General features: G+C 37.3%; 1 protein-coding gene across 1 annotated transcript; it reads left to right on the top strand.

Moving 5' to 3' along the window:
- The first annotated feature begins 9,932 nt into the window (after positions 1-9,932).
- Positions 9,933-23,364, top strand: snw1 (SNW domain containing 1). Its single transcript, XM_066676792.1, has 14 exons — positions 9,933-10,016; positions 11,368-11,521; positions 11,667-11,828; positions 11,918-12,013; positions 12,649-12,755; positions 12,857-12,961; positions 13,102-13,171; positions 13,257-13,322; positions 13,466-13,582; positions 14,075-14,216; positions 15,280-15,382; positions 18,557-18,674; positions 19,991-20,154; positions 21,449-23,364. The coding sequence occupies exons 1-14, from the start codon at positions 10,003-10,005 to the stop codon at positions 21,639-21,641; spliced, it is 1,611 nt and encodes a 536-aa protein (XP_066532889.1). The 5' UTR covers positions 9,933-10,002; the 3' UTR covers positions 21,642-23,364.
- Positions 23,365-24,494: the final 1,130 nt, after the last annotated feature.

The raw sequence follows: 24,494 nt of genomic DNA on the forward strand, positions 1-24,494 counted from the left end.
GCTGTACTCACGAGTTCGGCGTTGCTTTTATAGCCATGTTTTAGAAACGGGGAGGAAGTTCTTTTTAGCTGGCGCAGCTCCCGGGGTGTCCTACAACTTTCCCAAATCCGTGGCAGTTTCACATGCAGCGTTTCTCACTGGACTGACCGTCCATTGCCATAAATAGATGACAGTTATTTGATTAACATGCGTCATGAGAATATTATATAAGGAATATAATATTCCACAGACAATTCATCAACTTAATAGGACAAGAAACCCCACAGAGTCTATAACAACTCTGGATTAACGGACATGCAGATTCCTGGCACATGTCCTTCCTCAGATATTACCAGACCAGAGTTCAGGTGTCAAGCCATATGTAAAAAAAAAACAGCTCGTTCTACAAATAGCCACTTGGAACATGAACGTGAAACAGGTCCTAGTTATAAGACACCAATCTTACTAGCAACATATGTAACCTTTTTTAAGTTAATATTATTAATATTTATGATTAACAAAGAAGTGAAAATACGTATAATTCTCAAGTAGGGCACATGGTGTCATTTCTGAATAACACTGCTTGTTTAAAATTTCCTAAACCTGTGGGTGTATGGGAGTGAACAAATTACAAGCCAGTTCTATGAGGTGTCTACCCATTTCCTTTGGTGAAGAACTGAAGAGCATCCCTTGTAAAGTAGTTAGTAAAAGTGAGTGAGTATGTGATTGAGCAAGTTACAAGCCTGTTCATGAGGTGTTTTCACATATTCTTCTTGTGAAGCACCCCTACTAAAACAATTACTACAAGTGAGTATGTGAGTGAGTAAGTTACAAGTAAGTTCCATGAGGTGTTTGTTTTATAAAATTTCCTAAAGGTTTGTGGCAGGGCTGTATTAAAATTCATTACATTGGTATGGGACATTGAAATCAAGAAGACATTCTTACTTCCGTTCTTTCTTTTAATGGACTGCATATGTCAGGAGGAAACTGACTGGATCTTTCTGGGATGTAATCAGTGTGTCAGGATTTGGTGTAGGGCTAAGATGCCAGTTTATTAAACAAGAGAATAATATGAAGGAATTAAATACGTCACAAATAAATATAGAAAATAAACATTAAAAAAAAATTAACTAAGCTGACAACAAACAAAATATTAACTAAACCAAGACGCTGAGCCAAGAGAGAAAATAAATAAATTAAGGAACACAGAGTAAGAATAAGAGTAAGAGTAAGAGTAAAATCAACCTAAATAATATAAAGACAGGAAGCAAACCTCAAGGAAAATAACACTGAACAGAAACAGAGACTATCCAATGAAATAAATGTATGAACTAAGACAAAGATAAACCAAGAGACAAACACTGGACTGAAACCAGTCAAGACCCAGAGACAAACACAGAGTCATAGACCAAAGCAAAACATTGAAAAAGTCCAAGAATCTCACACTGGAACAAAGACTAAAACAGACATACGCTCTACTTGAGATGAAGACTTTAGAAACAACTAGAAAAACAAACAAAATATTATCCATCCATCATCTGTAACCGCTTATCGAATTTAGGGTCGCGGGGGGTCCAGAGCCTACCTGGAATCATTGGGCGCAAGGCGGGAATACACCCTGGAGGGGACGCCAGTCCTTCACAGGGTAACACAGACACACACACATTCACTCACACCTACGGACACTTTCGAGTCGCCAGTCCACCTGCAACATGTGTTTTTTGGACTGTGGGAGGAAACCGGAGCACCCGGAGGAAACCCACGCGGACACGGGGAGAACACACCAACTCCTCACAGACAGTCACCCGGAGCGGGAATCGAACCCACAACCTCCAGGTCCTTGGAGCTGTGTGACTGCGACACTACCTGCTGCACCACCGTGCCGCCCGCAACAAAATATTAATAAAACAAATATTTGTTTTAAAGGCTACCAGGTGGCCATACACAAAAAAAGTTCAGATGGGCATATGTATGACTGGCCCAGGGACTACACTGGAGACAGGCCCGGGGACCAGACTGGAAATCGACCTGCCATGTCCTGCAGGTACCTCTGCCACATTCTAGGCTGGATCTGTAGTGGCTACTGACACTAAGAGCTGGAGCAGTGGGTGTGGGTGTTAAAGCCGGGGCTGGCACTGTGTTACTCGGAGTGGTGCTGCTGGACGATATGTCACTTAGGGAGGAGCTGCTAGACGCTGCGTCACTTGGAGCTGTGTCACTTGAGGTGGAGCTGCTGGACGCTATGTCACTTGGGGCACAGTGTGGAAATACTATGACTCCACAGTGGTTTGTGGGTGCCATAATATCACACTCTCCATGATTCAATTTAAATGTTTTGTTTTTTCACAGATAGCTCTATATGGTCATGTTTGCTAATAATGGCTCTTTGAAAACTTCTAACTTCCTTAATAAGATGTTTTTATTTCACTGCAGTATCAGCACTCCTGGAGGATTTTTATTTGTCATGAGTAAAGTTATGTTCATCCAGCTTGGATGTTGAAATCTGGCCAACTTTCAGTATAACACTAAAAAGGCATGTGCTTATGTCAGCAATACAGCTGCATGATCTTAATTCAAATTATCTCGCTAGAATAATTTTGTTTAGTTTTGTAGCACTTTTGGCAAAGCAGTTATTTGTCTCCCGTAAACACTTCAGACGGGTTTCCAGCATTTCTATCTATCTATCGTTACACTTATATAGCGTCTTTCTAGACACCAAAGGCCGCTTTACAATCCACACTGCTCAGAACGCTCAATCCACACACACACTGGCGAGAAGCAGCGTACTCTCGACCAGAAATGACCGTCCCCCTGGAGGACTGCATCGGGCAGTAGGAGTTCACCCAGGACAGAGTGCCAATCCATATCTGGGCACACACACATTCACTCACACAAACAGATATTCATTTACACACCAGGACAGTTGTTGGAGAAGCCTTCACCTACCCTCCATGTTTTTGGACTGTGGGAGGAAACCGGAGGCCCCGGAGGAAACCCACGCAGACACGGGGAGAACATGGAAACTCCACCCAGATGGGACTTGAACACAAGATCCCTGCACTAGGGGGTGAACGTGCTAACCAGTAAGCCACCGTGCCACCATTTTATACATTTTCATAAAAAGTGAGTTTTTTAAAATTAATATAATCATGAAATATGCCTTTAATGGCTCTATTTAAAAAAAGAACAGTTCTCAACAATCATTTTGTTGATGTCAAGGTAAGACATTCAGGAACATGCAGAAGGCTCCATGAGGTAGAAGCAAGAAACTGTAAGTCTTGAGGCTTGTTCATGGTGACATGTTGTTGCTGTCTCATGGGTAGAGCTGGCAGTATGACAAGCAGGTGATAACACCCCACTCTGACATTCTTTTCCATAGCAGCAGCCCAAATAGGATGCACAGTTGATAGTATCCATGTGGTATCCACTGACTGCTACTATTCCATCAGGGTCATGCCTGACAGGAAAGCAGTCATTAACTCGGAAAAGATAGTGGAGAGGTGGCATTAGTTTTGGATGGGGCATAGTCTGGAGAGAATCTAAATGTAAAACGCTTCACTTCCATTAATCATAAGTGATCACCAATGTCTCAGTTTACCATAATTCTTTATGTCAGTGAACATATATATATATATATACATTTATATATAAATATAAAGACCAATTACAACCATAGACTGTTAGTACCCTTCTATACTGAATAATGCTGTTTTTCCAAGTATTGTGAATGACTAGCACCTTGGTCAGCTGCCATTTCCTCTTTAAATTTTGTTCTATTCGTTTCAAGGTACGCATTTGGGAACTGTCTCATGGGACAAGCATTTATCATCATCTTACACTTTAGAGGAAGGGAGTGGGCTGATAGGAAAATGTGTGTCCTGCACAACACAATATTTTGCTCTAACATAACATTCTCACCGGAGAATCAAAATGGTTTAGGGCCAGCAACCACAAATGCAATGGAGAATTGGCCATTGTTTTCCTTGTTAAAATGTTCATACAGTCATCTTATTAAGTTGTAGAGACAGGGCTTTTGAGCTGCAAGTAAGAGGCAGAGGAGATTGCAGAGATAGAAGTAAAAGCTAATTTCACATAACGTTCAATTACATCTTTAGTTAGATTCAGTTACATTTACATACTATTTCTCCCTACGATTCTGTCTGTCTGTCTGTCTGTCTGTCTATCTATCTATCTATCTATCTATCTATCTATCTACCTATTTCAACATGTCTATAGGCAACTCTACCTACAACTCTATCTATAACATTGTGTAGCTCTCTCTACAACTCTATCGATCATTCTATCTACAACTATATATACACCTATCACTCTAATATCTAACTCAATCTATCTACACATTTGTACATAAACAAACACATGAGTGGCTAAGCTGTGTTTACACAGCACAACTATCACTGTGGAAGTGTCAAGAACCTTGTGCAGAACAGCAAATCTTTGGCTACACAAGTGTGTATTCAACGACACTGTGATTATCACAATTCTGCTTAAAGAACCTGTCCAGACTTGAGATCCAGACATGGCCCTAAGATAACGCCATATCCAGCTAGCATTTAGTGGTGCACCAAACCTGAGGTAAATTCAAATCAGAGTTGTAGTCATGATAAATTTACTGACAAGGAGAAGAGTTATCTCTACCATGGCTTCTGTCTATGATCTGTTAGAGTTTAATTGTAGGCCACTTATTAATAGTCAGCAAACAAATTGTTCAAAAACTGTTAAAGGGGGGAAATGGGCGTGACAATGTTGGTGTAACTGACAATAAATGTATGATGAGAAGAATACAGCAAAGAGAAAATGCCCAAAATATTTGACAGTCAAATTTGAATGTTTTAGTACAACTTCAAGAGTAACCCTGGCCAAAACAACAAACAAAACCCAGCTAAACTAACACACAAACAGCTACCTTACCTAGAAGTGAAATAAAACAAAAGGCAAGTGTGCTTCCCTGACTCCCTGACTACATATGAAAAAATACACACCTTTGTTCCTAAACAAAATGGCAGTCACTCCCTACACCGGACATTATATACAATGTTTACAATACGTACAATCAGCAGCTTCCAATAATTAAACTTCCACCTCAGCTGCCATTTCCTCTCTTATTTGTATACTGATTGTTTTAAGGTACATATTTGTAACTGTATCAAGGGACAAGCATTTTTCATCAGAATAATTACACTTTAGAGGAAGGGAGTGGAATAATAGAAAAATGTGTGTCCTGCTCAGCACAACACTTTGCTTTAACAGAACATATTCACTAGAGAATCAACATGGTTTAAGGCCAGCAACCACAAATGCAATGGAGAATTGACTAAGAAATTATTTTTTACCAAACCACAGCATATAGTAAAGCATTTTTATATTCTGTTGAAGGACAGCACTATGTTCATTGTTGTTATAGATTCCCTCCTTTGAAAAACATTTTTTCCTTGTTAATGTGTTCACATATTCATCCTATCAAATTGTAGGCATATGGCTTTTGAGCTGCAAGTGGCAGAGGAGGTGGGGGAGATAGAAGTGAATCTATCTGCAAATAATAATAAGACAACTCCTCTCAAAATATTTAACTCTACAACTCTATTTATATATCTACAAATATATATCTATCTATTTCAACATGTCTGTCAGCAACTCTGTCTACCTACAACTCTAACTAAAACACTGTCTAGCTCTCTCTACAACTCTATCAGTCTATCTACAACTATCTATCCATCTATCTCTCTATTATCTAACTCTGTCTACAAATCTATCTCTTAAAACATAAACAATTATGTGAGTGGCTGAGCTGTGTTTACACCAGTGTAAAATCCATCCATCCATCCATTATCTGTAACCGCTTATCCAATTTAGGGTCGCGGGGGGTCCAGAGCCTACCTGGAATCATCGGGCGCAAGGCGGGAATACACCCTGGAGGCGACGCCAGTCCTTAACAGGGCAACACAGACACACACACATTCACTCACACACTCACACCTACGGACACTTTCGAGTCGCCAATCCACCTGCAACGTGTGTTTTTGGACTGTGGGAGGAAACAGTGCCGCCCACCAGTGTAAAATGTTAATGGAATTGTTTTTGACCATATGATGGTCAAATTAGACATTAACAAATGAGTATTACTAGAAAATATCTAAATTTAATGATGTTCAGGGGCTGTAGCTATCACTGTGGAAATGTCAAGAACAGTTCATTTTAATCTACACAAATGTGTATTCAACAACAAAGTGATTGTCACAATTCTGCTTAAAGAACATGTCCAAACGTGTTCCAGACCTGGCCCTAAGAGCATTTCATATCAAGCTAGCATTTAGTGGTGCACCAAACCTGAGGTAAATTCAAATCAGAGTTGTAGTCAGGATACATTTACTGACCGGGAGAAGGGTTATCTCTACCATGGCTTCTGTCTATGATCTGTTAGAGTTTAATTATAGACCACTTATTAGTAGTCAGCAAAAGAAATGTTCAGAAACTGTTACAACCTTGTCTAGGGGAAAGGGGCCGTGACAGTGTTGATGTAACTGATAATATGTGCATGATGAGAAGAATTACAGCAAAGAGAAAAATATTTGACAGTCAAATTTGAATGTTTTATTATAACTTCAGGAGTGACCCTGGCCAAAACAACAAAGAAACTCAGCTAAACTAACACAAACAGTTACCTTACCTAGAGGTGAAATAAAACAAAAGGCAAATACCTGACTACATATAAACACATATACACTCTTGTTCCTAAATAAAATGGCACTCACTCCCTAGACCCAGCACTATATAAAATGTTCACAATATGTACAATCAGCGACCTCCAATAATCGGCTACCAGGGTCTTGCCTTCTGACACTATTCCCAAGCCTGGCTCCAGGGATCGATCTCAGTAACCCGCTTCCAGGCAGGATATGCAATGTTGTTTTGGTGGTCATAAGTCATTAATCTTAAGGGGGGTTTTGAGATTGTTTTTGTCTCACTCTACACTCCAGACTTGCTTGTCATGCGAGACCTTACTTGGAGATTACTGTTAATGGTTATATTAGACCACAAAAGCCCTTCTGGCAAGATAAGGCGCTGAACTGGAAAAGATTTGTTTTTATAATTAAATCATTTCTACTTGTTTAAGAGGCAAAAGGACAAATAAATTATTTTCAATGATGAACTTAATTTTTTATATATGAACAAATCCCTAAATTGATGCCTGCAACACACTCAAAAAACTGGGACAAGGGCATGTTTACCACTTGGTAACATCACTTTTTTTAATTGCATGAGAATTGAAGATACAAATTGTTGCCATTCTATAATTGGGCTTTGGTCCATTTTTGCTGTATTTTTGATGACTTGTGCTGCTCTACAGTCTGAGGTCACCATTGTCTCATTGTCTCTCTCTTCATGATGTGCGATATATTTTCAATAGAAAACAGACCTGGACAGCATGCAAGCCCATGGTGATCCTGGGAAAAGACATTATTTTGATGGCAGCACATGTCTCTTCAAAACAATACAAGCTTCCAAATCAATAGTAACATCACATGTATGCAGATCACCCACGCACTGGTCACTGATGCACCCCTGTGCCATCACAGATGCTGGTTTCTGCAGTTTTCGTTGAATAGTCTGTGTGGTATTTTTCACCTTTACACATAAAATCAAATGTCAGTTCTTACCAAAAAACATGCTGAAATGCCTGACATCTTTTCACTGTATTACTGCTAATCCCAGATGAACTCAAGCACAGAGAACTGCCTGTCATTTCTGCTTAACTGTAGTAAATAGCTTCCTTTTTGTGTAATACAGTTTTGGGTGGCATTTTCTAATGAAGTGCTTTTCCAAAGTAATCCCAAGTCTATGTGGCTATGCTAAGCAAGGAAGTATGATGGTTTCTCAATCACTACCGCGGGAGGGCTTGATGGTCATGTACAGCATGTATACAAGTATAGCAGTGGTTTCCACCCATGACCTTCAAACTCAGAGATTCCCATGACTTCTTGAATATTTTCATGATATTATGAAATACATGGCGAAAGACCTAAACTCTTAACAGTCTTGTGATGAAAAACTAAGAGATGAACCAAAACAATTCTTGCTTACAAGATTAACCCTTTGGTGAAAGCTCTTTTATAATCAGTCTGCATGACTGCACCGCTTACCAGCTTAACTTCTAATAGTGGAAACTTTGAATTGTTACTTATATAATATTTTCACTCTTCCTCTGTGTTAACTTTTTGAGTGTGTTGCAAAGATTTTTTGTTTGTTTGGTTGTTTTTTTTACTGGACAGATATATACAGAAAGAGGTTTGTCTATGAAAACACTTAAAATGTGTTATTTGTACTTTTGTAAGTTTAATAACAGCTAAAGTAATTTAACAAGTTCCCTTTTTTTTAAATGCATTTTTAGAACATTTCTGGAAATGAAGCTGTCGATACAACAATTAAACTTGTTATTACAATATAATGTAAGGAAACGAAAATATACAAAACAATGGCCTTTTACCATAGACGAATCTCTAAATACCTAATCTATTTTTTAAAATGACTAATAATTGTTTATATGAGGATTTTCTAGAGAAAACATTTATTTCATTATCATATCATATTAATAGTTGTTTTATTAATATCAAGAAAACAAAACAAACCCCAACAATAGCAGGATTATAACAATATAGGCCTGTTCGAATTACTTTACCAGACAAATATAAAGACAGTTGTAACAATAATGATAAAAATAAGTATTTACGCTATACCATAGTTTTGTGTCACGTTGATATCGCGATTAAGCGCAGTTAAATTTTTAAAAATTGTTCCTTTAAGGTTTTCCGTTGGAAATATGATATTACATTTGTTAAAATAAACTTTATTATCAATTTTAAGTCCTTGCGTCATTTAACCGAAAAGATGTAGCCTAGCTCTTTGAAACAACGCAATGCTTTAGGTTCTCGCGTGACGTCAGAATACGTTCGGACTGGAAAGGAAAATGACGTTGGCGAGAGTAACCCTGGCCAAAACAACAAACAAAACCCAGCTAAACAAACACACAAACAGCTACCCTACCTAGAAGTGAAATAAAACAAAAGGCAAGTGTGCTTCCCTGACTCCCTGAATACATATGAAAAAATACACACACTTGTTCCTAAACAAAATGGCAGTCACTCCCTACACCGGACACTATATACAATGTTTACAATACGTACAATCAGCAGCTTCCAGTAATTAAACTTCCACCTTGGTCAGCTGCCATTTACTCTCTTATTATGGCCCTAACACGTAGTGTAGGACCATATTGAAATTGTTTTTATACTGATTGTTTTAAGGTACGTATTTGTAACTGTATCATGGTACAAGCATTTTTCATCAGAATAATTCCACTTTAGAGGAAGGGAGCGGAATAATAGAAAAATGTGTGTTTGGTGTTTTTTTTACTGGACAGATATATACAGAAAGAGGCTTGTCTATGAAAACACTTAAAATGTGTTCTTTATACTTTTGTAAGTTTAATAACAGTTAAAATAATTTAACAAGTTCCCTTTTTTTAATTGCATTTTTAGAAAATTTCTGGAAATTAAGCTGTCGATACAACAATTAAACTTGTTATTACAATATAATGTAAGGAAACGAAAATATACAAAACAATGGCCTTTTTCCACAGAAGAATCTCTAAATACCTAATCTATTTTTTAAAATGACTAATAATTGTTTATATGAGGATTTTCTAGAGAAAACATTTATTTCATTATCATATCATATTAATAGTTGTTTTATTAATATCAAGAAAACAAAACAAACCCCAACAATAGCAGGATTATAACAACATAGGCCTGTTCGAATTACTTTACCGGACAAATATAAAGACTGTTGTAACAATAATGATAAAAATAGGTTTTTACACTATCCCATAGTTTTGTGTCACGTTGATATCGCGACATTTAACCAAAAAGATGTAGCCCAGCTCTTTGAAACAACGCGATGCTTTAGGTTCTCGCGTGACGTCAGACTACGTTCGGACTGGAAAGGAAGATGTCGTTGGCGAGGTTAGTCTCAGTTTAAGCTTTTTTAAAGGTTTAATTGTATATAAACAGCATATATTGTCATACCTGTGTATGACTAAATATGTAATCGTTGTAATAGTTAATAAATATGTATTTTTTAAATTATTTTACCTCCGTTATTTTACGTCTTAAAGGCCAAGTTAGCTTATTAGCTAGTTAGCTGACCGCAAAGCTGTTGCACTGTTACCTCTAGCTTTAGCCAATTTAGCTTGAATTGACGCTGTTTTATTAAATCGGTTTACATTTAATGTAAACAACTGTGTCCCTGATTTAATCGTGGTCACATTGTGTTTTTTTTATTTAATCATTATTCATTTACGCGTTTTGCTTGCTGCGCAGCCAGACAATGCAACGTGATTCTTTATTTAACGGTGAAAACATGGCTATTAGGACAGGATGAATGTAATGTTAAATCTGTGCCTACTGTCGCCTCTTGTAATATAATCCCGAAACGTGTTGGTGTATATATCGTAACATTTGAAATGTTATAATTTTGTACAACTAAGTCAGTGTTTCTCAGCCGTGATCCCGAAGAGGTTTACTGCCTGTTCCTTCTAATAATACACTTGATTCAACTAATCGTTTGCTGAATAAATCGTTTCAGAGTAGCATTGGTTGTGTTAAAGCAGGGAACCAACCTAAAATATGTAAAACGTTTGTGTCTAATTGAGTTACAGAACAAATGGGTATTAGCTGCTGTGAAGACGTTTTTCTAACGTTCTATATATAAATAAAACAATAATAAATGCACTTAGACCAGTGAAGATCAACCCGATTATTATGAGGATTTTAATGTTACCTACATTGCCACTACATATCTAAAATAAAACTGTATTAGCATCTGTTACATCTTACTGCCTTTCTTGCCATGAACGTGGCAACATGGTCAGATATGGCATTAGATACAAACTAACTAGTTAACAATTGGAGCAGGGGACTGCCAACCACCTCGGCACCCAGGACGCAGTTTGGGGTTTAGGTGTCTTGCTCAAGGGCACTTCAGCCGTGAATGAACATTTTTTCTAAGACCCCCTGGCCTTAGTTAAGAGTGGGTAATATATACTATTCTCAAAAAATAGGCTTAATTTACACTTACATGTTATTAAACACTGGTCAACTGTGTATTAAAAATAATAAGTTTAAACTGAATTAAACTCGTCATTCTCATAGATAGTATTTTAAAATGTAGCCCTATTGATGCGTTTTTGTCTATGTCAACTTATCAAGCTTATGTATTATGATATTTTATTTGTTCCATATTGCACACTCCTACTTACTATTTGTAGACAGGTTGATATTCTTGAAATCTACAGTATATTTCTTTGTTACACAGCTTTCTACCCGCACCCACTCAGCTGTCCCAAGATCAGCTTGAGGCAGAGGAGAGAACCAGAACCCAGAGGTCCCAGACCACAGCACTTGTATCCACTCGAAGAGAACCACCTCCTTATGGTGCCCGAAAAGGATGGGTCCCCCGGGGTCTGGAGGTACAGCAAATTTAACTGATAGGCCTGTGCCTTTATCTGTATTTTCTGTGAAATCCTACATTTCCTGTAGATGATTTCTGGAGACAGAGACACTGTACATGTCTGACAATAATTTTATTATTTGTTTAATTGATTTATTTAATAGGAGTTTGGCGATGGAGGTGCATTCCCAGAGGTCCATGTTGCTCAGTATCCACTGGAAATGGGCAGAAAGAAGAAAACCTCCAATGCCCTTGCGGTTCAAGTAGATGCCGAGGGCAAGATCAAATATGATGCCATTGCTCGGCAAGGCCAAGGGAAGGACAAGGTGTGTCTTATGTTAAATCAGCTCAAGCATATTGTTGTTGAGTTTTTTTCAAATGTAAACCCACAATTTTTGTGCTGCTGTTTCTACAGGTTATATTCAGTAAATATACAGACTTGCTCCCTAAGGAAGTACTCAGCGATGATGCACCAGGACTACAGAGACCAGATGAGGAGGCTGTAAAAGAGGTGAGATTTCTTAAGACATATTCATCTCATTAGCACCTTAAATGTAAACATGTTTAAGTATACAAAATAATTTTAGTTCAATAAACCTGAAGTGTTGTTAAATTTATCTGGCCACTAAATGTCCTGGGTAGTAATAAACTGACTTAATTTTTAAGGCACTGGTGACACTGAATGAGTGTTCATTGCATTGCCATTAGTTTTCTCAGGGAAATAACATGTTCCAACTTAGTCTTAAAAGTTTGAAAAACTTTTAAATAATTTCATATTTAATTTTAATTACATTTCCATATACAGCATTTAGCAGATAATCATATCCATAATTCCTTACAATAATGATTTGTCATAATTACAGAATGAATGTGTCCTAGTCAGAGCAAATAGGATTAGAGGTCAAATACAGTTAATAACATTATTCAGACAGGTGGTCCATGGAGATACCAAATCAGTGGGAAATACAAAATAACCTCTTGCAAGTGCAGTGGCAAAAAAACAAATCTTTGTACATCATTACAACTAATGTTAGAAATCATTAGTGTTTTTTTTTTTTTTTTTTTTTAAAGCTGTTCTCCCATTTCTTCTGTAAGCCTTCAACTTTCTTTCCAGTGGCAAAGAATAATAGTTCTTCCTTTTTCTAGCTCACAGAGAAGACCAGAGAGGCTTTAGAAAAGCAGGTGTCCCAAAAAATTGCTGCTGCGATGCCTGTACGTGCAGCAGATAAGCAGGCACCAGCACAATACATACGGTAATGCGTTTATGCTTTTCACTGGTCTGGATTCTGTGTCAGTGTGTTGTAATATGGTACAAAACCATTTTTATGACTAATTAATTGTTTGTTTGTAACAGATACACACCCTCTCAGCAAGGAGTTGCATTCAATTCAGGGGCCAAGCAAAGAGTCATCCGCATGGTAGAGATGCAGAAAGACCCAATGGAGCCACCACGTTTTAAGTAGGTCACAATACTCAAGGCTGTGAACGTTGCAAGTACAAAAGTACAAATAAATAGTCTTGTTGAATGCTCTAATTACATTTTTAAATGACATTTATGGAGTGTGGCACACCATTTGTATTTTTGTCTGTTATTAATAGAATTAATAAGAAGATTCCTCGTGGCCCTCCTTCCCCACCTGTTCCAGTCATGCACTCTCCCAGCAGGAAGGTAGGGCTCCAGTAAAGTTACCACAAGATTTGCCAATTTTTATAAGAGCTGTTATTGACTTTGTTTTGTTTTTTTTTCTCCTCAGATGACTGTAAAGGAACAACAAGAATGGAAGATTCCTCCATGCATTTCAAACTGGAAGAATGCAAAGGTTGCATTAGTTATCTCTTGTATTCCAACAATTTATTTATTATTTAGTTGTTGGTCCTCATGAATGGCAACATCTTGATTATAGATAATTTCATAGCACATAATATTTGTTGATTTCCTAACAGTTTCATGGCTGTTTTACAGGGTTACACAATACCACTGGACAAGCGTCTAGCTGCAGATGGACGAGGCCTGCAAACAGTTCACATTAATGAAAATTTTGCCAAGTTAGCTGAGGCTCTCTACATTGCTGACAGAAAGGTACATTCTGCATTCGAAAATAAAAACTCACGTGCACACAAATGCACAACTGTCACAGAAGTGTATACTTGTGGTGTTTTTGTATTAAATTATAATATGTCTGATAATATAAAATAAACGTTCACATATATATGCAAAAATAGAAGAAATTGATAATAGGCAAATACATATTCACAGCACTGCATTTAGGAAATAAGGACTGTGTAGATTAAAGCCTAACAAAAACAAGCAAGGGTCACCCTGCTTATATCTGACTTTTTAGACTAAGAGCCCTTCATTTTCCTAAATTAAAAGTTTGAATTGGATTATGATTTTGTTATATGTAAGTTGTAGATGGCAGGTTTAACTGTGTTTAAGGGGTGTAGTAAATACAATGCACAGTTTTGGTAGCTGCCTGTGAGGCTTGATTATAGTTAGTATTTTGGCTGGGTAAATCTCAGTCTGCTTATTTATTTGATCGTCCTGTCCTGACTTTCTTTGTGATGTTTTCAGGCCAGAGAAGCAGTGGAGATGAGAGCACAAGTAGAAAAAAAGATGGCGCAAAAGGAAAAAGAGAAGAAGGAGGAGAGACTGAGGGAGCTTGCAAAGATGGCCAGAGACAGAAGAGCTGGAATCAAAGGCCATGGGGAAAAAGGTACAGCTGATGGAAAGCTTGTTCATTTAAAACCACAAAGGATTTTTAACATTTTTTATTTTAAATATATTTTTCAATATATTATAAGGTAATTAAAAGTGGTCACTTTATCAAGTACCTTGAATATTGACTAGCGTAATGTACCCTAATTACTTGACTGTTTTGAGTCTTTGTTGACGGCAGATGGCGTTTTTTTTTGTGTTTTGCAAAAGCTTGTGATCTATTTCAACATTTTGCTACTGAACATTTTGGAGGAAAAAAGTTGTAAAGCATAATAATTATAATAATAATACTAGTTAAAATAGTAATAGTAATAATAAGGTTAGGTATACAAATATGAAAACTAAATTTAAGAGGATTTAGTGTGTTAGAACAGTTTCAGTGCAGAGAGAAACAAATTACAATATATAGTGCCAATGCCGTTTTTGAATATTAAAATAGAGGTAGGTTACATTGTAGTTTGGTATGTGTATATGGTATTTGGTATGTGGGATATGCATTGATGCATCATGGTTATAATAATAAAAATAATAATGTTTAATTTATATAGCATTTTTCCTCTTACTCAAGGTCGCTTTACATAAATGTGGTGGAGGTCAGATCAGTGTCAAAAATAAAACCAAGGTTTTCACTTGGTTGTGTACATTGGATGACAATAAATTTGAGTGAAGTGTCTTCTGAGCATTTTAAGCTTGTTTTCAGGTGCATTCCTCTTTCTTTTAACCCAAACTCATTTTAAGATGCCGTGCACATTTTTTAATTCTGCATCATACAGAATTACTGCTATTCCGCCCAACCCTAGTTATGATGCCATGTAGCGATGAGGTCAGTAGTACTGTGGAAGTAAACAAAACACACTTAAATTGCTCAAAAACAGACAAACTCTTAAATAGACAGGAGGTGCTGCTCGCACATATAACAACACATACTGGATTGATCTTTTAAAAAAACAAGTTTTGAATGCAGGGCCATATTTGAATGCCTTGTTTTATCTGATGTGCATGTAGTAAAATTAGGATGACAATTATAATTTTATCTCACAAATGCTCTCTAATGCTCTAAGGTGGTGATGAAGGCGAGGTCAGAGAACGTGATGAGATTCGCCATGACAGGAGGAAAGAGAGACAGCACGACCGGAATATCTCCAGAGCTGCCCCTGATAAGAGGTACATGTACTTTTTAAACTACTGATCAGTCTAGCTGTAGCCACTTCTGCTCATGCAAGAATAAGGAGTATTTTTCTCAAAAAATATTTTGTGAGGCACATTTACAAACTGTTTTCAGTAGCCTTGGGACCATATATTATACTAGACTTGAAAAAGTTACTGGTTTCTTGGTAAACCGTGGAAAATTCCTGATGGTCTGTGACCACTGTAATTTTAATGACTCTGGTTTAAAAATGTCACGCACGTTAGTGTGTACTACATTTCGGAACACCCTCACAGATGCAGCTGTGCCTCTTTGCACGTAATGTGGGATTGTTTTGTGTCAGTTTTGGCGCAGTGACAGCCATGGTGTGTTGCCCAGTCTCACCTCACCAAACCCTCAAAACCAGGGGTGGTGAAATCAGGAGAGAGGGGTGAGATTGAGCACCCTACCAGAGATCCTGAAAACTGGAAAAATAAGCTGATATTTTTGCTCTTGTAAACAAGTGTACAAATGTGCTGCTTTAGTGGTTTCAGTTTGGTTTTAATAACAAACAAGACATCTTGGGAAAAAAGAACACATTCTAGCCAGAATTGCAGAATCACTGCAATGTTATTTTCCACAATAAATCACAAAGCACTCCGTTCCATCTAAAATGCTGCTCTAATAATATTCAGGTCCTTTTTGTCCCTTATTTATTGAGTTCCTCATTTATTTATATTTTTACAATGCATCTTGTAATTGGCAATACATTCTTAAGTGTACTGGTGTGCATAAACATTGCTCTTTTATGCTTGAAAAAGAAATTCCAGTGCATGATATAATCTCCAAGAGAGAATCAAAGCTTTTCCAGAAAGAAGTGTGGACAATTGTGCTGCTGCTTTGTTCTCTCTCTGCCCTGTCTGAGCCAACATGGTGTCAGCACTGGCAGTTTTAGTTTCAAAACAGGATATTATACAAATATTTCATGCAAATTACAACACGAGAGAGTCACGCTATAACTCATTGTTCTCTCAAGTTATGCTACCTTGTCGAAATGTTTTCCCGAAGTGTACTTTTATAAGTTAATTTGCTGAAATAAACAGTAGGCAAGATATTTCGATAGGCTACAAATCAGAAAATGATCCCAACAGCAAGAGATATACACAGCCTAAATCCCTGTGTGAGGGGAAAAGATGAGGTGTTTATGTATTTCTGTATAAATATATATATTTTCACATTTGATTCGGTTTTGTAAAATTTTAGAATGCAAAAGACACTCAAAATGATGGGTCTGAGCTGCTGGGTAGGATAGGCATTGTTAAGTAGCACAATTTGTTGCAATGCACTTGCAGACAGTGTACAGTCCCAGGCACTGAGTATCACCACAGCCAACACTCAGCTGTACATTAATGAAGTAAACAAACATACAGAGCTTTGTTATTCTAGCCTTAGCCTGGCATTTATGCTGCTAGATATTTAATTTGTTCATATTTCAAAAAGGAGGTCTTGTACGTAAAAAGGTTGGTGACCACTGATGTATAAAGACACAATTGCTTTAATATAAATATTTTAATGTAGCCATCAGCTAAGCAAGTTGTTGAGAGCCATAGTTAGTTTATATGCCCACATACAAACTGGTAACTTACTATCTGTGCTTACCTAAGAATTATTTAATGATTTACAAGTGATGAGGCAAATTTACACAGATCTGGTTGTCAGTGAACACTTTTGCATGTTAGTCACTGTCGTAAAAAAGTGGACAGGTTAATGACACTTCACACATGCTTCACGAGTGCTAGAGGAGCAGGTTTTAGGTTGAAACGTAAGGTCTGAAGCTGCATAGAAATGTAAAATAGTTTTGATTTGTATTTTTCTCTAAATATATTTGCCAAGTTGTCTAGCATCCTGAATCATTCTCCAAAAACATGTCCCACACTGCACACTACAAGCCTGAAAGTATTTAAGATAAATGTGCACCCCCATTTAAGTGTGTTCATGTAGTATGTAAAACTCGAGCATAAGTAATACTCAGAATTTAGGAGGTCCTTCTCTGACCATCAGTGAATGTGATTTGATCATGTTAATCCAATCACAATGCCCTAAATTTAACCTAAATGGAACCACCCGTCCCAATTTTTGCTGCAGACTAGGGTTGTCAAATAAAATACTTAAAAATCATCCCGTATTTGGACACTAAACGCGTATTGGGCTGATACAGGGCATGGTATGTTCATGCGTATTTTTAAATTCGGGTTGTTTAGACGGGTGGTTTGTTTCAGACTGACAGATGCTCTCCCTCAGCTGGAGGAAGGGGCAGGTACCCCACTGCTCCTAAACTGAAAAAGCGCTTCTTATTGGTCATGACTTTTATTTAGCCAATCCGCATCCAGAATTAGCTGTCTATTATTTGCTGCGGCAGCCAATGGAGTCAAAGTCCCGCCTACAGGGGGTTGTTTTGCTGAGTCCCTGAGAGCAACAGGTCGGTACTGTTACACTGGGGGGGAAAACAACAGTGCCACCTAGCGGTAGCTCGTTCGTCTGCTGGCCACATTTGTGGATGAGGCTGCATTTGTATTTGGAGCGGGTGAAATGCGAAAGGAAAGTCTCAAAATCCAAACACCCGCACGTCACGGAAAACACGCGAGCGACTTGACCCACAAATGCAGATTCAACAATTTACAAATACATTTTAAATTCGGGACTTCTACTTTACAAATACATGCAATGTAAATTTAAACAAATGCATTTATTTTCACATAAAATTGTGATATATATATGAAAAATGAACCCGTGTATTTTTGAATTTAACAGTATTTGTACAAAAACATGGGATTTATTCATTTGTGAATAGTGAAACTTATTTGTGACTTGTTTAATTTTTGGATTAACATTTACACATTTGTAAAGTATTTTGAGGCTAATCTCTCTCCATACAAACTTTGCTACACAGTCTCATGTGAGAGCAATTTGTGGGGACCTTTCAGTAATTGCTGGATATTGGTGGGGACACATCACCTCCCTCCATGCTAGTTCTACACCCTTCGTTCTTTATGATATGATAAAACATATGACATGTTATGATAAAAATCCTTCAGCCAGCAAACTCCAGCTTGTACTTTTTTTTTTTTTTTTTTAAAGGATGTGTGTAATAGAGGTCTCAAATGAGGTAGTTTTTAATCATTGACATTAATGTGATTCCATATTCTTACCAGGTCCAAACTGCAAAGGGACCAAGACAGAGACATCAGTGAGATGATTGCTTTGGGCCAGCCCAACCCCCGCCTTTCCAGTGAGGCTCAGTATGACCAGAGGCTCTTCAACCAAAGCAGGGTAACATTTTTCATTGTTATTTCTTTTATTAACTGCCAGCAGGATAAATAAGAACTTGTGCCAACACTTCTTACGCAACTCTGTGAGATTTTGTTCTAGAAGCATAATAAACATACTCCCAAAAACCTTAAAGGGTCTTCAAATATAAGGAGGTAGGAAGGAAATACATTTTTTAGCTGGTTGTTATGGAAAGATAAGTAACAAGAGGCATGTCTCTCTCTGAGACTCAGACTGCCCATTCACATGATAATCCGGCCACTTTTATTGGAGGATTACGACACGTGAAAATGCTCATTTTATTCATATAAACAAATGCACATGCTTTTCACACTGAGTGTGGAGCTCCAACACTGGCGCAGTCATGCATTTCAGCTGCCTGAGGAGGAACGGCTTCATTTTGAAATATTTGATTCGTTTTTCTGAAGCATGTTTGTAGCTGTTAGCTGTGATGCTACCCAAGTTCAGTAGTATGTTTTTGTGAAGGAATTTGTGAATCTGACGATAAAAGATTTGTAAATGTGCAGAGGTCAGCTGATAGAGGAGGGGGAAAAACAGCTTTGGGTGCTCTCTTCTGCTTTCAAGCAGTTGTCTAAAGCTCAATAAATAAATAGCACCATTTACAAATGATTCAGTTGGTCTCACTGATGTGGTGGGGCCTAACGGGCTATTATCTTTGACAGTGGGGACGGGATTTCTCACCTGTGTTTCACACCTATCTCACAAATACAGTGTCATATCAGGTTCATAGCAAAATAGAAGAAAAACAAATTAAAATATCAGGAAGCTGTAAACACCAGTTTATAGCCAACACCCCTGTTTACAGAGTTCAGAGCTTTACCGAAAGCTTCATAAATGATCACAGAGTTTTTTCACTATATTTCAGCACTTTTGAAATTAGGCTTTGGGAAGTCAATGTTTAGAGTTAATGTAAACAAACAGATGAATTACATACATCTCACGTTATTGTTGCTGGGTTTGTGCTGAATACTAGCATGTGTAGCTTTTTGGGAACAAATGTTTTTAGATTTTAGTGAAATATGTTTAAAAATAATAACTACAGTTAAACACACAATAGCAAAATGGCACGTGTATTAATTGAAGTCGCTGCTATAAATTGTCAGGTTTTTTTGTGTATCTGTATCTGAATTATGTTTTTATACCTCAGTTCCGGGCTTCCATCTGCGTTCTCTGCATCTTTTTTTTTTTAAAATCGTTGTTCATGTTATATGACCATGTTATATTTTGTAAAGGTACTTTTAAAACGAGTGTGTGCATCTGAGCTTCATTCTGATGTCTCCTGTATACATGTGTTTCAGGGGATGGACAGTGGTTTTGCTGGAGGAGAGGATGAGACTTATAATGTCTATGACCAACCTTTCAAGAGTGGCAGGGACATGGCACAAAACATGTACAGGCCCAGCAAAAACGCAGACAAGGACATGTATGGAGATGACCTTGATACGCTAATGCAAAACAACAGGTAATGCTGCATCAGATTTCTTTTAGTATATATTTTGCTCTTCACAAATATTGGTCTGTCACGGTATTAATTGTTATACAGTTAATTTCTCTGACAATGAGACTTTTGAGAACATCAGTGAACTCATTATACGTACCATTTAAGGTGGAACATGAGGCTTGTTTGCAAGCTTATTAGGATTTCTTGTTTCACCTCAAGTAGTGCTCTAAATTCAACTTGTACCTTTGCTTTGTGTGTTATTTCCATTCAGGGTATTTCCACAATGTTTTATTTTAATTCACCTTTTGCAGCATTTAAACACAGAACGTAAATGCTGCACTATTTATGATGGAACACAAAAAGACCTCTTTGCCAGATTCAACACCACATGAATTTACCTTGTGCCTCTTTCAAACAGAGTCACCAGAGAACCTCTAGAGACACTCTGGAACATCAAGTCCGGAGAGGTTTTCTGTGTGAAACACGTGCTTTAGGCGTGGAGAATTGCCTGTGTAGCACATGCAGAATAAAGTCACTTGGACTTTACCTGGAGTCTTTACTAGGGTGCAAGGCAAATAAAATCCAGGCAATGTGTAAAAGGAATATTAGTGTTCTCCATGTCGGAAAAGCAAGTCCAGTGTTGATTCTTGTGTTGTTTCGCTCTTTGTCCACCGTTTTTTGTTGAAGGTTTTCTTTCATGTGGATGGTCACTTTCTCCTGAATGTTTTTCACTGTCATCCCCCCCGTCTTGAGCCATTTTCACACTGAACTCTGGAGAAACACCGTAGCATAAGGTCTAGACATTTTCCAGAGGTGTCGTTTCACTCGTAGTGTATGTAAAGCCCTACATACATTTCGGTTTCAGATGCATTCTTGTAGATGGAAATGTTACGTGTGCCTTAGGTATGGTACTATGCCTGATTCTCCAGAATGTTAGCGGCTCTGTTCACACACGCGCTTACTTGGACATTACCCAGGTGTAAATGTTTGTTTTCACACACGAAGCTCTTCAGAGTAAATCCTGAGAAATCACTGGGTTACCATGCACTTGTTACAGGGGATTTGTGTACACAATGTATGCAGTCAATGTCGTCTTTTGGGGAGGGCAAACAAATTTGTGGAAGGGTCCTTGGGGTTGTGACTTCTTTCTATGCTTGGGTTGCTTTTACCCAATTATATATTTGCATTGAAATTAATTGTTTGCTTACATATATATATATATATTCATATTTACAACACTGAGGATATGATCAGTGAATAATCAAAACTCCCACAAATCACTTTCAGTGACATTACTGTTTATTCTTCTTTTCAGATTTGTACCTGATCGAGAGTTCACTGGCACTGACCATGGACCCCGTAGGGATGGGCCTGTTCAGTTTGAGGAAGATCCATTTGGTCTGGACAAGTTCTTGGAAGAGGCCAAGCAGCACGGGGGCTCTAAAAGGCCATCAGCTAGTGGAAGGTCCAAAGATTATGACCATGAGAAGAAACGCAGGAAGGAGTGAGGCATGTATTAGGACTCCAAGGCTCAGGCTGAAAAAAATGGAGGTTTTTTTGTGCGTATTTGCTTGGTATTATGACAGCAGCAATATACATTAAGGACATTTTCTTGTTTGTTTTTTTTTTTCTCTCCTTATTCTTTTCTTTTTTTAAGAACTATGCTGATGCGTATTTACCAAGTGATGCGTGTTTTACTTGATCTAGTTTTGTTGTAGTAGGTGGTAGGACTACTCCAAGATATAATTTCCTCTGTTTTAGCGTTGAATATAAATCTGTCTATGCTATTTTTTCTTAAGTGTGGGCTTCAGATATTGTTGAGAAAACACACACTCTTGTACAGCAAAGCAACTTAATAAATGTCATTATGAATTCAAACTGTAGAAATGACTTCTGATATTTTACTACAGTGATTGACTGCAGTTTTACATTTCAAGTAATTCAGATATCAGTCTTGAAAGCAACAAACAGAACTGTATTGATGTATTCTGGGTTTAATTTCCCAAAATTAGTGTAACGACTGATAATTTTTAGTCATAAATCTGGGTATTTTTATTCTAACCAGTGAAATGTGATTGTTTAGGAGAAAAATGTTGATTGAATTTTCATTAATGTTCGTTCCATTTACCTATGAATATGTACTCAATACAACAACGTAAGAATGCATTTTTATTTAATTTTTAATCCTCAATTAAAAAAATAATTTTATAAAGTCACTGTTCATCGTTTTGATTAATACAGAGCAAAGGTCAAAGTTAAAATGCTTTTGATATATGGAAACGAGGAAGTAATATTTGATAGTGTTTCTGAATGAGATCATCCAATATACGGAGACAAGAAACATTCCTGTTTGACTTTCCTTAGGCTAGGCTTAAGTTAAGGCAACATTTTCAAAAATATTCAATTATAAAATATTTTTCTGTTTCAGTGCTGCATTCTTTGACTTCCATGGCAAACAATACCAGACACAATGCCTAGTCTGAGGTTATGAGATGGCTAACTGGACCCTAGAGGAATGGCAACATGTGGTGTGGTACCAAATCTTTCAGGCTTACGATAGGGTTTGTGTGTTTTCCAGAAACCATTATGCCGTGGAAGCCCAAGGCACTCTGGTGGGTCTTCTGCTCCAATATCCATGGAAACTAATAAACGCTACACTGAACTGCAGGAAAACTGCAGTTCTATCAAGGTGCCTATGGTCATGGGGGTGAACCACCTATATTTAATAGATGAACTGTGAGCCATATTTCAGACAGCTTGGGGTTAAGGTATGAGAGCACAATATTGGTAAGCAGTTCTGTGTACTGCCTTAAATAAAATCTCTGTTAACAACCCTACATCCCAGCAACTCCTGACTCATTACTTTGACAGGAAAAGACCTTCCAGCAACTGAGAAATCACAGACAACATTGGGGGTCTAAATGAACAACAATACTGGTATAGTCAGCATGATGAGTCACCGGTATGAGTTTACAAGTGCAACAGATGGACTATATTAAAGAACTACAAAATGCTCCTGCATCAGTGGAGCTGAGAGAATGGACAGTGAATTTAGAAACAAGGTGGTTGTAATGTTATGGCTGATCAGTGTATGTATGTAGTGGTAGTAAACTAATGTATGATGTAGTGTAATAAACAAAACTGAAATAATGGGATGTAGATCATTAATCAACTGCAATAAAGAAAGATGTACAGCTGTTGCATCCTATTTCTTTAGAAAATGTATGTATTTTATGTATCCAAATGACTACTACTATATCTAACACTGTTATACAGGGTATATATAAATGTGTCAGATGATTATATTAACATTAATTAATTGTAATTTTAATGGAAGGTTTACTTTGCTCAGATTTGAACATAAAGTATATATTTTCCTGCTTAAAATCTCATTTTCATTTCAAATTTTATTTCTTTCAGTTATTTACGGACATTATTTTCAGCTTGGGTCAGCACAGTGGCGCAATTCTTGTTCCTCCCACGGTCCAAAAAATACAATGGTAGGTGGATTGGCTACTCAAAACTGCCCATAGTTGTGAGTAAGTGTGTGAGTGTGTGTTACACTGTGAAAGGACTGTCACCCCCCACTCCCCAGAGTGTGTTCCTGCCTTGTGCTCAGTGATGCCAGGTAGGCTCTGGACCTACTGTGACCCTGAACTGGATAAGCGGTTACAGACTGTGAATGAATGAATGAATTGTTTATGTTCAGAAGTTTTGTGTCTCTTAAGGTGGAACTGTATGTTTGAAGGGGAATAAATAGTTTTTATATGCTGCTGAAGTTGCTTAGTTTTGTAGCATTTTCAGTCTTTGTTTACTTTCCTGCAGATATCATTCTAAATTTTGTCAGCTCCATCTAAATCAAAAATAAGTAAATATTACCCACATATATAGCAGAAATAGAGTAATATCCTCACCTAGGTTCGTGTTTTTTAATGTTTGGAGGACTCATCTTTGTCTAAAATCCGCCAAAATTATGTTTTCATAATTTAAACCAATTCGTGCAATAAAACACACATTTTCACATACATTTGAGCACTAGAGGGCAGGGAGCACACATTAAAAATCTTACGAATATTTTACAAATTTAGGCTGTGGTGGTGATGATGGTGAATCAATCTATTTAAAATACCATATTGTGCTGTCTTAATAAAACAACTCAATGTTTGGTTGAGTACTAAAGTAAACCAAGTGATATTCTAGATTTGTGTGGTATTATTTAGTATATTTACAGCCCTAAAGATGAAGCAGAAATTAACAAAGGATATTAAATGATTAAGTCTTCCCTAGTGTTACCATCTTTCATATTCTTTTACTGCAATCCTGCAAACAACACAATTATATATTTTTTTTCACTGGTAAAA

The sequence above is a fragment of the Hoplias malabaricus genome, chromosome 7, assembly GCF_029633855.1.
Source record: "Hoplias malabaricus isolate fHopMal1 chromosome 7, fHopMal1.hap1, whole genome shotgun sequence".
Classification (NCBI taxonomy): domain Eukaryota; kingdom Metazoa; phylum Chordata; class Actinopteri; order Characiformes; family Erythrinidae; genus Hoplias; species Hoplias malabaricus.

What these genes read in the sequence shown, in the direction of transcription:
- snw1 (XM_066676792.1), top strand. An exon ending in ATGAGGAGGCTGTAAAAGAG is followed by an intron (nt 12,014 to 12,648) that starts GTGAGATTTCTT and finishes TCCTTTTTCTAG; the next exon opens with CTCACAGAGAAGACCAGAGA. An exon ending in ATGGAGCCACCACGTTTTAA is followed by an intron (nt 12,962 to 13,101) that starts GTAGGTCACAAT and finishes TGTTATTAATAG; the next exon opens with AATTAATAAGAAGATTCCTC.